The sequence below is a fragment of the Pteropus vampyrus genome, unplaced genomic scaffold (genome assembly GCF_000151845.1).
Source record: "Pteropus vampyrus isolate Shadow unplaced genomic scaffold, Pvam_2.0 Scaffold127, whole genome shotgun sequence".
Classification (NCBI taxonomy): Eukaryota; Metazoa; Chordata; class Mammalia; order Chiroptera; family Pteropodidae; genus Pteropus; species Pteropus vampyrus.
In genome coordinates, this window is record NW_011888908.1 from 256,839 (window position 1) to 273,007 (window position 16,169).

At 33.6% G+C, this 16,169-nt stretch overlaps 1 protein-coding gene and 1 pseudogene across 2 annotated transcripts in view; both read left to right on the forward strand.

Annotated features, from left to right (window-relative positions):
• XKR9 (XK related 9) overlaps window positions 1-13,520 on the forward strand; it is a 29,047-nt gene extending 15,527 nt beyond the window's left edge. For both annotated transcript variants that reach the window (XM_011366933.2, XM_023534604.1), the window contains 2 exons: window positions 5,561-5,781; window positions 12,829-13,520. In XM_011366933.2, the coding sequence (XP_011365235.1) occupies window positions 5,685-5,781; window positions 12,829-13,457 (726 nt within the window). In that variant the 5' untranslated portion in view covers window positions 5,561-5,684 and the 3' untranslated portion in view covers window positions 13,458-13,520. The remainder of the gene's footprint in view (window positions 1-5,560; window positions 5,782-12,828) is intronic.
• Window positions 7,040-7,158, forward strand: LOC111744122 (annotated as a pseudogene).
• Window positions 13,521-16,169: the final 2,649 nt, after the last annotated feature.

The following is a 16,169-nucleotide window of genomic DNA, read 5'->3' on the forward strand; positions in this document are numbered from 1 at the left end:
AGAATCATTTTGCCAGCTATGTAATTGGCATTGCCTTTCAAATTTCCTTTTTCAATTGTTTATTTCCACTGAGTAGAAATAGAATTGAACTTTTTTATAACTATCTCCTGAGACCTTGCTGAACTCACTTTTTACTTATAGTTTTTTATTTGGTTTCTTGTTATTTTCTGTGTTAATCATTATGTCTCTTGCAAATAAGAACAATTTTCTCCTTTAAACTATTCCTTTTATTTCTTTATCTTCCTTCATTTCTCTGTCTAGGTCCTCCAGTAAACTTTGAATAAAAGTGATGAGAGTGCTAGCCTTGATTTGTTCTGCTCTGAGCGGTAAAGTGTCAGATGTTTCGCCATGAAGTTTGGTGTTACCTGGAGGTCTTTCATAGCTACCCTTTATCAGATTAAAGAGATTTCCTCCTCTTTTAATATTCTTGAGAGTTTTTTTATTACTATGTATGGATATTGAATTTTGTTAATTTTATGCTAGCCTCATAAAAGGTTGGAAAGTGTTTCTTCTTTATTAATCTGAAGCAGTTTGTATAAGATTGGTGTTTTTTTCTTAAATGTTTGATAAAATATATTGGATTGAGGTAATGTTGTGTAGACTTTTGAAAACAAATTTGATTTTTTGATATAGGTTTATTCATGTTTTCTATTTGATCTTGTGTCGGTGTTCATAAGTTGTATTTTTCAGGGATTTTGACCACTTCAGCAAAGTTTCATTTATTGGTATAAAGCTATTCATAACATTCCCTTGTTATAGTTTTGATCTTTAGTGACGTCACCTTTTCCATTCCTGATATTGGCATTGTTTTGTTCTTTCCCTTTCTTTCTCCCTCTCCCCACCCCTCTTATTTCATTGACTTATGCTTTTATCTTTATTTTCTTTCTTATATGTAACTAGGAATGGATTCTTTTATAGCTCATTTCTATGGAAACATTAACATCAACTCTTTGTTCTTTTCTAATAAAAGTATTTAAACTTTAAATTTCCCCTAAACCTGTGTATTAACTGTATCCCAGACATTTTGATATGTTACTTTTATTATCCATCAGTTCAAAATATTTTTTCTAGCTCTCTTTGTGATTTCTCTTGTACCCAAATGTTAGCCTGTATTTAAAAAGATTTTCAGGTATTTGGGTCTTTTGTAGATATTTTAATATTGATTTCTAATTAATTCCATTGTGGTCAGATAACATACTCTTAAGATTTCAGTTTTGAAATTTATTTAGACTTGTTTTATTGCCTGAAAACTGGTCCATCTTTATGATTTCATGTGTGTTTGAAACACATGTGTTCTGCAGTAGTTGGTGTGTTGGAGCTTTCTGCAAATAAAACTTAGCAAATGCAGTTGATAGTCCTATACAGAGATTGTGCATACTTATTGATTTTTTACTTAATAGGTGTATTGGGACAACTGGGTAGCCATTTGAAAAAAGAAATTACGCAAATTATAATTGGACCTTCACAGGAAGGTCAGGCTTAGTCCATTCCCTGGCATAGTACATAATTTTGAAAAAAGTTTAACCTGTTTTGTGATGAAGGTGAAATCCTCAGAAGTATGTGGATAAAAATATAGAGGTGGGCACTGAGAAGATTTTAAAATCTTGCAGTTTCTGTCTTTAGCCTCCCTGTCTTCGATGTGACAAAATATGGGCTCTGATTCCTTCTAACCAGAAGAAAATCTGAAAGGATAAACTGGACGAGTTTTGTTTCTAGAGAAGCGCTCCCCACACTTTCCACCCAATCCAAACCACAAGCACGAGAAAAGAGGGATTTTTGTATGCCATATAAGTAGGCAGACCACACAGATTGTAGAAATTGACCAGAATGGGAGTAAAAGGAAGCAATAGCCAGTATGTGAAGCATGGAAATAGTAAAATTTTTTGATTAACTTTAGAATTGGGATAATTTAAGAATGTATGTTGCGGACCGTACATTTAGGTAAGATCTCAGACAACAGGATAAATTCCAGACAAATCAAGTATTTAATATAAAAAAAATAAAAGTACTATAAGTACATGGGAGATTTCCTTTTTATAGCCTTGGAATAGGGAAAGCCTTTCTAACTGTAACTCTAATCCCATAAACTATAAAAGTTATAGATTTGACTATTAAAAATGTATGTCAATAAATAAAAGCAAAAATTCCTCCAAAGAAACAAAAACAAAAGGAAAACAAAAAACAACATTAATAGGGGAAAATATTTGTAACTTAGACAAAGGGCTAGTCTGCTAATATTTGAAGAGCTTCCTTAGTCAAAATTAAAAGGTCATCCATCCAATAGAAAAATAGGAAAAGAATAAGGGTAATTCATGGAAAAGAATATGTGAATGGTTCTTAAATTCTATGAAAGGTGCTAAATCTCATTCATAATAAAAAAAATGTCAATTGAAACTTTATTGAGGTATTTTTCACCTACCAGATGGGCAAAAATCCAAGTGATAATATACTCTCTTGGTAAGGCATGGGAAAACAGGTACTGTCGTACTCTGTTGATAGGAGTCTGGATTGGTGCAATCCCTGTGGGGAACAGGTTGACCATATTTCAGGTGCATATATCTTTAGGCCAGAGGTTTCACTTTTGGGAATTTATCATACTTGCATACATGTAAAATGTGTACACACAATTTTTCAATTATTGTATTGTCTGTAATAGCAAAATATTGAAAACGATTTAAATGTCTCTTGATAGAGTTTATGGTATATCTATGCAATGGCAGTACTATATAGCTGTGACAAAGAATGATAAAAGTACTTTATGTACTGAAATGGAAGGAGCTGCAAGATGTATTCTTAAGTGAAAAGATAAGGTGTAGACAGCAGGTGTAATATGTATAATCTGTGTAAAAGAAGGTGGTGAAAAGGTATATATATTTATGTTTGTTCGTATACGCATAAAGAAACTCTAGAAGAGTACACACAAAACTAGCAGTGATTAATTCTGGTGGTCGTGGAGAGGGTGGAACTGGGTAGTTGGGTTATAGGAGTGGGATTAGTTTTTTCACTGAATAACTTTTTATTTTTTGATTTTTGAATTATGTGAATATTTTGCCTGTACAAATAATTAAAAAAAGAAAAGCAAAAATTGAATTAGGTTGGCTGTTAGCAAAATAACCACTTCTCTCTTTTTGCCTTTTTTCTTCTTTTTGTATTTTCTTAGTGCAGGAAGTGGCATGATACTGAGACATACAGTGAGAAGTAAGCAAGAATTAAAGCAGTTCATAAGAATGGGCCCAATTTTCCAAGGGTTTGTTCAGACTAAGTACAGAAAAACTTGAGATTTGATGAATTGTGGATTAATTTCCCTAGAGAATAGATAAATTGAGTTTGCGCTGGTAGATGAAAGACAAGAAATATCAACATGAATTATTTATCAGGTATAAGTGCCTGTTGCTATTAAGTATGCTATCTTTCTTCAGGGGTCTGTGGAGTAGAATGTTTCATTTTCCAGAATATAAATTAGGTGACACTTTTGCATTTCCATTTTATGTATGGTTTGTGATAAAACTTCTCTCTTTGCCAGAGGAGACTTTTTCTTTGATGGATATACAATAGGCATTTGAATTATGTATTTAAAATATGGAAGTTATTTTTGCTCCTTTTAAATACATGGTAAAAAAAAGTTTAAATTGTATAAAAAAGTACAATGGGAGATGAGTCTCCTTCCACATATCCATAGGTCTTTCTTTAAAGAGGTTCTTAAATGGGAATTAAATAGTCAAACTCTATTTCCTATTTTTCTATTTAAAACTCCTTAGAGAAAGGTCATATAATAATGATACAATTTCTTAGGGTGCCATATTTATGCAACTTTAAGATCTGGGACTTTAACCTCAATCTCTAAATATTTGTGGATTTTTCTAGATATCTTATTGCTTTCTCATTTAATTTTGTTTTGGTCAGAGAACTTTGTATGATTATAGTCTTCTTAAATTTATTGAGACTTGTTTTATGGCCAACATATAGTCTAACTTGGTGAATATTCCATGTGTATTTGAAAAGAATTTATAGTTTGCTGTTGTTGAATGTAGTGTTCTATAAATGCAAATTAGGGCAATTTGGCTGGTAGTGTTATTAAAATTTTTTATACTCTTACTATTTTGAAGGGGTCTACTTTTTCTTTCATTTACTGAGAGAGGAGTGTTAAAATCCTCAACTAAGATTTTGGATTTGTCTTTCTCTCCTTTTACTTTTTGACAAGTTTTATGTCGCGTATCTTAAAGATACATTATAAAGTTAAGGAATAAACTTGTAAAATACCTGGAGTTTAAAGGGAGAAGCAAAGACAAAGGACTTTCTGTTGGGAAAAACAACAGGAAGGGTACACCGTCAGTGTGGGAGAAATGAAGTGGGAAGATGGTGGTAGTGAGTGTGTGGGCAGGGCAGATCATGGAGGGCCTCGAATGACATGGAAAGGACTTTGGGTTTTAGTCTAAGTTTGATGGAAATCATGGGAACATTTTGAGCAGAGGAGTGACATCTGAATTATGTTTAATAGGCTCAATCTAGATGCCATGTATGGAGTAGGATGTATATATAGTGAGCAGAAGAATCAGAGATGTTGGCTATTTAAACTGGGATGGAAGCAGTGGAAATGATAAGTATTTAGATTTGGGTATATTTTAAGTTAGAATCAAGTACCAAGAGAACCTGCTGAGGAGTTTTTATAGGGTATGAGAAAAGGAAAGGCGTTGGGAATTAGTCCCATGTTTTTGGTCTGAGCCACATGGTGAATGTCAGTACCATTTACTGAAATGGGAAACAGTGACAGAAGGAGCAGATTGAAACAGGGTGTATGTCACTACCCTTATTTTACATGTGAGGAAATTGAGGTGTAGATAAAGAGTTCTGATAAACTTTGGGATAGAATCCTGGTTGCCTTATGGGTAGTCTTGGATTTCTTCTAAGTGTCTCATTTTTAAAAAATGAATTTTGCTTGCATGAAGACATTTAAAAATTCTTTTGAAAGAAAAGCTTGAGCAAGTATTTGAGATTGCATATATTTTTTAAGATGGTAATGGTCAAATAGCCTAGCACCTTGCAGATAATTTGCTAGATTAAATTAAAAGAAGATTCAGTCTCATCTTCAACCTTGACATTATCATAAGGGCATGTATTCATCTTGTATTTAAGATAAATCACATGAATTGAAAGTAGTGGTTAAGACTAGGAATCATAAGATCTCAGTTTGGACTGCAGGTCTGCCCCTTACTCTCTGTGTAACTTTCGTTTTACTGTTCTTAGACTTAGTTTCTCCATCTGTGAAATGGGGATAATACTTATGCATGTCACATAATAATTGTGAGGATGAAATACAGTCATGTATGTTTAACAATGCTAGCACAAAATGGTACATCAAACATGAAATAAAAGTTTATGGAATCAGAATCTCGATAAAGCCACCATGATATGTTCATGAAGTTGAGAGAAATTTTTAGTGGAGAAAGTTTGTGGGAAAATTCTGTACTTAAACACATGCTACTTGTTTCTTAATTGTTATGTATATTAGCACTATATTAGACTATATTACTAAAGATAAATGTTCATGTTTACTTTACAGGTATTGGTTTACCTTGAAAAAGGGTTATCATGTGGCTTTCAAATACAGCAGCAAAACTGATAACTTCATAGAAGAACAAATCGATCTACATAAAGAAGTTATAGATCGAGTGACTGATTTGAGTATGCTCAGGCTGTTTGAGACCTATCTTGAAGGCTGCCCACAACTTGTTCTTCAGCTCTACACCTTTCTGGAACATGGCCAAGCAAATTTCAGTCAGTGTAAGTCTTTCTTAACACCGTGTTAGATGGTTGCCACTGAGAGCTTATGTCAATTACATAACTTTTTGGCAGGTTTTAGAATTTTTAAAAATTTTTTCTCTTTAGAATTATTTAATTTTTGAAAAGAAGTACATAGTTTAAATATTAAAAAGTATATAAAGACATAGTCTCCCTTCCCTTCTTCCATTTCTTCCTTTGACCAGAAAGGAAACTGTTATTGTCATTTTTTTGATGATTCTTTCAGAAAAAAATTTTAAAAGCCTGTATTCATTCTCATTCTCTCTGTCTTCCTCTCTGTCTCTGTCTCGTACAGAAATAGCAACATAAAATAAAAACTGTCTTTTTTTTGCACTTAACAGTATATCTTGGAGATCTGTTCATATCAGCACAAAATGAGCTCCCTCATTCATTTTTATTATCTGCATAATATTACAAATTATGGGTGTACCATGAATTATTTAACAAGCCCCTGTTTATGTTTATTTATCGTTTCTAATGTTTTACTATTGCAAAAAACGCTGCCTTGAATAATCTTATACTTGCGTCATTTTGCATATTTGAAGTTTGTCGGGAATCATTAGGTGAAAGTGCAAATGCTGCAAAACTAATGGAAGTTTTGCAAGTTGACCTTTAGCATATTTCGTTATTGGAGTAAAATACTCAGTTTTAAAGAATAGTTTGGTATTTTCATTTAAAAGAAACTTTTAAGAGGTGTTTAATTTGTGATGTTAAAAGCATTTGCTAAACAATAGTCCCAGTTACATTAATGCCGGAGGTTGTGTGCGGGCTCGAATCTGTCTCAGAGGAGCAGATCGTCATCATTCCTGGAGTTCCTCTATGCTAGACTCTCCCGGGAGATCAGTTCATGCCCCCAAATCATCTTTCCGTTCCCAGTTTCCCGTAAACCTCTACACTGTAGCTTCTTCTAGTAGTTTTACCTTTACCTTGGTTGTTAGTATGACACTGAAATGAACTTATGATGTATGAGTCCTCTTTTTCCTTGTGATGCAAAGAATTTGTGGGTTGAGAGTTAAATGTTCCATATCAAATGGTTGTTGAAACTAGAAGTTCAACATTTAGAGTTTACAGCCTCTGTTATGGTAGATCTGCTTTTCCAAATATTCCAAGTAGTACATAGTATCCGGACCAGCAGTGGGATCCAGTGACAGTTATATTCACATTATGGTTCTATCTTCATTGTTTACTTTCTCCTTGAAGTAAAATGTTGAGGTGTTAGTTAAAAAGAGCAAAAAAATGTGTCTATGGTCATGCTACCCTGAACAAGCCCAATCCCACCTGATCTAGGAAGCTAAGGAGGGTCAGGCCTGGTTAGTACTTGAATGGGAGACTACCTAGGAAGACCAGGTACTGTAGGTGTAAAAAATAAAAAATAAGGGATTGTAAGCTGACAAGGTCCTTGCAATCTGTGAGGTCAACCAAGGGTTGCCTTGCCTAAAAACAACAACAATAACAACAAAAAACGAGAAATAATCTAGTTTAACAATAGAAAATTTGGTACATAAGTTATTGTAGACTTTTAGTGTAAAAAGTTATGTAGCCACTAGAAATAGTGTTTAAAGATAACTTTTAATGAACATGAAAGTAATTCTAAAATAAAATTTAGGCAAAAAAGTTTATCAGATTTTCTATAAGTGTACTTATAATGATATAAAGAAATAATTATGTAGAAAATGTCTGGAAGAAAATATGCAAAAATGTTAACTGTGGCTGCTTATGAGATTATGCAAAGTGAAGGTAGCTACCTCATTCTCCACTTCCAAGTGGGATTATGAATGATTTTATCATCTTTATACTTTGCTGAATTTTTATATTTTCTATAGTAACTTTATTTTTTTGACAGGAAGAGTAACTCAGAATGTTAAAAAAAAAAATAGGTTACATGTAGAAGTAACTTCAGTAGACTGAACATATTCTTTTATCTTTGCTTCTTCCTGAAATCATACTAAAAAGAAGAGTAAAAAAGTAAAAATAACATAAACCCACAAGAATAAAGAGAATGCAGAGTAGAATAGTAGATTTGAAATATCAACAAATGTTTAGAAGGTGGAAAGCAGTTGGAAAACTGAGGTTATTCAAATCAACTCTTCCACTGAAAGGCTAAATTATTTGAATCAACCTTCTCTCTGAAAATATCTAAAACTATTGGACAGATATTTTCAAAAGCCTTCATAAAGGCAGAAAACAGTCTGATACAACAAACCAAAGCATGCTTGAAAGCAGGGACAAAGCAGGGTTAGGTGTAACTCTGAAGGCATTTATACTTGGAGAGTTTTTACGGAACCTCATTACAGACAGCAGATTCAATTCCGATGGCTTCCCAGAGTGTGGAGAACTGAAGACAAAACTCAGAGCCCTCACAAGGAAGTCTGGTTGAACACTGTAATCCACCAAGCTGCTATACCCCAAACCACCCTCCTCAGTGGGAAAGTGACGTTACCTACCTCACTTACTCTCCACTTCCAAGAGGCTTCAAGGAATATTGCCTTGCTGCTGAATAGGGCAGGGAAAAATGTTGAGAAGTTATAACAATATGATTTGCAACCAAAATTCACATCTTTGACTAGTCCAGAAAACAAAACAAAATGACCCCTCTCCTCTCAAACAAATTAATAGAAGCCAAGCTATAAATATAGTTTAGAGTGGTTCCAGACTGATAGTGACTCCAGGTGTCTGGCAGAAACAAGTGTAAATCCTCCCTGGAGGAATCCTCCCAAGAGGCCGCAAATAATTTTTACAGATAGTTTTCCAAGGAAAATGAATGGTTTACGGTAGTTTATAGTGCCAAAAAGAGCTAAGGCACCGTAAGAATCAACAGAAATAGAAAAAAAACTCATTAAGACTTTAGAGATTGGAAATTACCAAATGCAAAGTATAAAACATGCACCCTATTATGCTGAAAGATGTAAATGATGAACTTGAAAATATGGAATAGTGTAACTATAAAAAATGAATTGTGTACTTAAAAAAGAAACAAGTAGAATTTATGAGACTTGAAAACATTTAAGAATTAAAAAACTCACCAGATTAGACACAACTGTATAGACAATTAACGAGTTGATGCTAGGTCTGAATTATTCCAGGATATAGCTTACTGAGACAAAGAGATAGAAAATATGAAAGAGATGTTAAGACATGGAAGATGGATGGGGAGGTCTAACATACATCTGAGCAGAGTCCCTGAAGGAGAGGAGAGAAGGAATGGAGCAGAAGCAATATTTGAAAAGTTAAAGGCTGAAAAAGAGTTCAGAACTGATGAGCTATCTACCCACACATTCAAGAAGTGCATCATCTTACAAGCAACTAAGTAGAAGAAAATCCATACCACAGCATATCAGTACTGAAGAAAATTCCAAAGAATGTACTTCAGACAGAAAAGAAGTGTTTTGAGATGCAAGAAGGAATAAAGAACAAAGAAAGTGGTAGACATGTGGGTAAATCTAAAAAAAAAAAAAGATGGTATAAAACAAAAAAACTGTGTGGTTAAGAATGAAAGTACAATACAGCAATAACATGTAAGTCAAGTAGAAGATAAATGGGGTTAAAGTATTTTAAATTCCTTGTATAGTTCAGGAGAAAGATAAAGCAAGCTGGATCTGGGCTTTTTGAGGTATAAAACTAAAACATTACAGAGACCCTACTTAAAAAATAACATTAAGAAACGAAAATTAGATATTGCATTAGTCTGCTTGGGCTGCCGTAACAGAATACCCCAGACTTGCAGTCACATCAAGTGTTTAGGGTTTCAATATGAATTTTGACGAAACCAGTACATAAAAGATATGCAAGTAAACATTTAAAAAAAATAAGATAAATTATAGTAAATTACAGATATAAGGCTAACAAGTACTACAAATTTCACAAGAGGAAGAAAAGTAATATTTTAATACTCTTCTCTCTAAATCTTTTGGCTGTGTACTTTCTGATTGGCTTTTGGTTGATAATGATTTTGTAATATAATTTTGATAGAATAGGATAATTTAATTTTTTTCTAGCATAGTTGATTGAAATTTGTTTAGTATTTTGAAGTTAGAAAAGTTTCAGCTTCGCAAATTATTGATAATATATGTTTTTTACATTGTCAAATTTGGAGAAAACTACCAATTTAGTAATGTACTATAAGATCAGAATATTTTAAGAATTTTTTTTGGATGAAGTAACTAATTTTAAATTCTGTTGAATTAACAACATTAAGTTATTGTTGATGTCTCATTTAGTGAATATTGGGAGTTTCGTGTTTTCTTCATTGGTTTCAGTAATGTCAAATTAGAAATTATGAATCTGTACAGTTGTGATTGGGCAAGGTCATTTCAGACTGAGCATTGCGTAAGCAAAGGCATGATTTGGCAAAGACGAGGAATTCAGTTTGGATAGAGTGTAATGTATAGGCTAGAACAGTAGCAAAATTATCAGAAAAATATGTTGGAAGCAGGTAGGTAAGTGGGAAATGGGACATAGTGTCACACTAATACTGTGAACTGAATGAGGATAGACCATCATGTCTTAAAGGATTCAAAGGTCCATCGATGGCAATATACTGGAGCGCTGAGATCAGGCAAAGTGAGAATCCTAGCTCTGTCACTTACTGATCTTAATTATTCAAGCAAATCTTGTAAATGTATCCCCCTGAACCTCAACTAAGTGTATTTTCAATTCAATTTCTGTTTAGTCATATCCTCAAATGTTCACAGCTACTTCAGTACACAAAAGGAAAATGCAAGAAAGGATAAGTAGGAGAGACAGGGAATTTAGTCAACTGCAATTAAAATGTCTTATTTTTCCAAATTTTATAAAAATATATGGCAAGATGAACACATTGCCATGGCTTTACCAGGCTTGGAAAGAACCTGGGCAAGTGTGGATTCCTGAAATTTAAGCTTCATTATCTTCATGATAAATCCACCTCTGAGGTAGCAATATTGATTAACTTTAAATTTTGGTAAGTTTAATATGAGTATTATGATTTCTAGAGAAATCACCAAAGAATAAAAACAACATGACACTGAAGGATGTTAGCTATTAGATTGAAAGGGTGAATAAAAGTGGCCTGGACCAAGCTCATGATTATAGTATTTCAGAAAATCAAAGATAAAGATAAGATTCTAGAAGATTTGAGAAAAAAAGATTACCCGAAGATAGAGAATCTGAATGGCATTGAAGTTCTTGACTATAACACTTGAAATTAGAACTTAATAGAGCAATGACTTCAAAGATTCAATGGAAAATATGTTTTAACTTTGAATTTTATTTCTAGCAAAATCTTGTATCAAATATGAAGGTATAATAAACATTCTTTTCTCAGGAATGTCTGGAGAATGGTTGATTAAAAACATGAGAATAAAGCAAGAAAGAAATACAATAACAGGAAAGAGGAATTCAGCACTAAATAGAGGTGAAGGGAAGTTCTGGGAAGACAGGAAACAAACTTTGAGAACAGCTACCTTAGAGCAGGAGGATCATATTCTTATATAAAAAAGGAAACTAATAGATGTATATAAAGGGTGTTTTATTAATTAATTGGAAGAATTTGCTAAGAAATAGTGATAGGGTCATGAAAAACTAAGCAAGTGAGGAAACAATGAAAAATTTTAAAGGAAAGGAAATTTAATCAGAGTGTAGTATGTGACTGAGCAGCAAAAAAATGCTATGTGTGTGTAGTTATTATAAGGTAAATGCTGAATATTGATTTTACCAAAAATTGTGATCCTGCTCTTTTGGGCAGATGAGGGGAAAGGAAAATGAAAGAAGGGTGTATATGTATGTGTATATGTGCCAAATTTTCCTGTTCTCAAGTAGGAAATCAATAAGCAGTGTCTAAAGCAGATAGATTAAGAAGTAGCACAATATATGTTTCATTTAGAAATATGGCAGTAAATGTCAAGAGCTAGAAGAACTGATAGCAATTTCTTCTGGGGGTTGTGACTGAGATGAGAAGAAGGGCAGAGCAAGATACAGTTTTGTTTTTGTTTTTTTATAAATTCTGTAGTACTTTTTGTATGTATTAGTTTGGTAGAAATGGAAACCAATTATAAAAAGACATCGTAGGGCAGTTTAGGGGAAAGCAATGTTTTAATTTAAATATTTTTTTAATTGAAAGGAAAGAAGTTCAACTAATCGTGTGGTCCAGAGAGGTACATGCTAAAACTACGAGAGTGGACAAAGGCATTTATAATCTCCGTAATCTTCTTTAATAGATAAATTTAAAGTCAGTCTTCCCATCATAATACAGTATACAGACCTCCAGTGAGGCTCTTAATCTCTAATATCTTTGCTTTCAGTCTTATAAAAGTCCCAGTTTTGACAGTAGGGCTAATGACATGCCTTTCCAAAGTAATGAACCTACTCTTCTGTTATTTGTTGGGGGAAAATGGGGTAAAGATTTCAAACCTATTGAAATTTCTAAGTTTTAGAACTTATTTGTTCATTTGATCTATCATCTTAAAGATACGGGAAATTGAAGTTATTGATACTCATATTAATTTTCTGTTTAACCACCCTTTCTCCCTCCCTCTCACCCTCTATCCTGCCTCCCTTCCTTTTTACCTCCCTCTTTCATGATGCCGTCTCTTCGTGAATTAAGTATATGCCCAAGGTCAAAACCAAAATGACTAAAATAGCTAGGACTATAACTGTAGTATCTTAGAGAACTTCCAAAGTATATAAGTTTACTATATCAGTTGCTCAATAAAATTTGTCCAGAGTTAGTCCAATTTATTCGAAATCTTGTAGTGGTTAAGTACATGAACTTTGGAATCAGGAAGATTTAGGTTCAAATCTCAACTCAGCAATTAGCTAGCTCTTTGACCTGGGTCAAGTAATATATATTCTCCAAACATCAATTCCCTCACATGTAATATGGGAATATTAGTATCTATCTTAAAAGATTAGTTGAAATGAGTTTATAAAGTGCCTGACTTGTAGTTGTGGGTTTGTGTATGTACAGATGAAGCATGTATAGCATGTAGTAATTTAATATTGCTATTATTATTCCTATAACAATATACCTTTTCTAAATTTTTTGTTTTGTAGATGCAGCCATCATGGTCTCTTGCTGTGCTATTTCTTGGTCGACTGTTGATTATCAAGTAGCATTAAGAAAATCCTTGCCTGATAAAAATCTCCTTAATGGACTGTGTCCCAAACTCACATACCTCTTTTATAAGTTGTTTACAATATTATCTTGGATGCTGAGTGTTGTACTTCTTTTATTCTTAAATATTAAGATTGCTTTATTTCTGTTGTTACTTCTTTGGTTTTTCGGTATATCATGGGCATTTAAAAACCAAACTCAGTTTTGTGCTTCCATAAGTATGGAGCTCTTATATAGGGTTGTTGTTGGGTTCATTCTTATCTTTACATTTTTTAATATTAAAGGACAGAATACCAAATGTCCAATGTCTTGTTATTATATTGTGAGAATATTGGCCACATTAGGGATATTGATTGTGTTCTGGGTTTGCCCGCCTTCTATTTTTAATTCAGACTATTTTATACCTATCAGTATTATTATAGCTCTGACTCTTTTCCTTGGAATTATTTTTCTTATTGTTTATTATGGGGCTTTGCATCCAAACAGAGGTGAAGAAGCAAAACCTGATGAAATTGATGGAAAACCAGTGCAAATAGATTGTAGAATGAAGTATTTCCTAATGGAATAAGCTATTCACTTATTAAATGTATTTTATTTTTTATCTCATTGGTTAGTAAAGAAAATGTGTGTACGTGTGTGTTGTTTCTTATTTTTGCCTACTTTAATTTGAGATCAGTTCTGGTACATTATGAATGTGAGAAAGCATAATTCTTTTATTATTTATATTATTTTCTCAGTTGGTTTTGAAGATCTTGAGTACTTAGATATATTTCTTTATTGTCTGTTAGAGTTGCCAATTTGAGGCTGAATTAGAAGAAGTGGTCTGGTTCTCATAATTAGAAGGCCAAAATTGAGCTTTGCTCCAGCTTTCATTTTTCCTTAACTAAAGCTGATGCACCTGTTGTAGAGAACTGCAAAGGGAGGAAAAGAGCACAATCGTTCTGTATTTTCTTGATGCAGTGCATATATTTTGAGTTGGGGACAGATTGAGTTGAGGAAAAGGGAAAGGAGAGAAAGAGGAAGAAAACAAAACACCATCTTAGCCACTTTTTAGTGTGCAGTTCAGTAGTGCTAACTATATTCACTTTGCTTTGCATCTCTAAAACTTTTCATCTTCCAAAACTGAGAGAGACTCTGTCCCCATCGAACAACAGCTTCCCGTTTCTCTCTCTTTCCAGCTCCTGGCAATCACAGTTCTACTTACTGTCTCTGTGACTTTGACTACTTTAGATATCACATATAAGTGGAATTGCACAGTATTTGTCTCTTTTGTGAATGGCTTATTTCACTTAGCTTAATGTCCTTAAGGTTTATCTACATCGGAGCATGTCACAGGATTCCTTCTTTTTAAAGGCCAAATCTGGCTGATGCCCATTTCATGATCATGCTAAATTAAAAGTTGGATTCCATTGTATGTATGTGCCACATTTTCTTTATTTATCTATCATTGGGTTGCTTCTACCTCTTGGCTAATGTGAATAATGCTATAATGAACATGGGACATAGCACTTTATGTAATGGAAAAAATGGTTAGAGAACAATATACACACCTACTAAAGAGCTTGAATATTGAATGTCCCAGACAAACCTGGATTGAATAGTCATTCCATTCAACAAACATTTCTTCATCGATTTATGGCCAAGAAACAAATAGATAGATCCTGTTCAGCTGTCTTGGCTAGTTAGCAAGCTCTTAAAATGAAAGTTTACTAATAAATTTATTTTATCCCATTATTTTTTATGTAATTGTCATGGATATATAGCACTTTTAAATCTCAATTTTAAGCTTTTTTTCTAGATTATTCTGCACATACTAAAGGCCTTTTGAAATTTAGAAAAAGCATAAGAATAATTATGAACAATACTCTCACAAAAGAACACTCATATATACTGTACTAGTCAGCGTTCTCCAGAGAAATTGGCTCATGTGGTTATGGAGGCCAAAAAGTCCCATGATCTGTGGTCTGCAAGCTGGAGAACCATGAAAACTCATGGTATATTTCAGTTCACATCTGAAGGTCTGGGAATCGTGGGGCTGATGATTTATGCCTGATCTGAGTCTGAAGGCGAGAACCAGGAGCGCCAGTGTCTAAGGGCAGGAGAAGATGGATCTCTCAGCTCAAGCGGAAAGCGCGATTTTGCCCTTTGTCTGCGTTTATTGTTCTATTTAGGCCCTCAGCAGATTGGATGGTACCACCCACACTGGGGAGGGCATTTTCTTTTCTTAGTTCACCAATCCCAGTGCTATCTCTTTGAGAAAAAATACTCTCACAGACAAACCCAGAAATAATGTTTTACCAGCTATCCGGGCCAACCTTAGCCCAGTTGAGTTGACACATAAAATTAACCCTCATATGTACCTATATACTTTAATGTCTACTTGAAATATGAATAGAATACTTCCCTTAGAATCACCTAGAAGGTCTTTTAGGTTTCCGGGCACCATTCACAGTTTCTTTTCAGTAGACCTTGGTGGGGCCTGAAATTTCTATGTCTAAGAAGTTCTTAGATGTTGCTGATGCTGCTGGTCTGCCCACCCTGCTTTGAGAACCGCTGCTGACTTGAAGGCCAAAACTACTATTAATAGCTAGTTTTAAAATAGCCACTAGAGGGCAATGGAACCACAGACAAATTGGATGTGCTGCTTAATAGGTTCTCTGGTTTATGCTATCAACTATAGTATTGCTACAAGCCGTGAGAATACCAAAGCCAAACATTAATTTCCTGTACAATGTCTTGAGGCTCATTCTCAATTGTAACATAAATCAAAGGTTGTCCTTATGATTGTAGGAGTCAGAAATGTATAATGGAACTCTGGCTGATGCCCGTTTCATTATCATGATAAATTAAAAGTTGGATTTTTCTAATTTGCACACATACTTAGTCGCCTTTGGGTTAACATAAACCACTTGTGGTTTCCCAAAGAGACTACATTTTGATAATAGGTTCAGTTTGTTATGGAGAAAATTCTGCATTTAAGTATTTATTGTTTTAAGACATACCTTTTACTTTGTGAAAGTGAGACCTAAATACTTTTAAAAATTAAACAGTATATATTTCCACAGTTCGCAGAACATAAAGACCTACAAGAGTGTAGGAATTTGAAATTCCTTTCTCCTAGATATATTGCTTTGATGGTAGAAAGGAGTAGAGAAAAATCAAAACATGCAGTTCGCAAGGATGTTATATACATATTTTTTGCCTAAGCTGGTACAGAACTTAAAATCTGCCTTTACTGCTGTTCTAATTGCTCTTTAAAATTTTCATTTTGATACCTAGT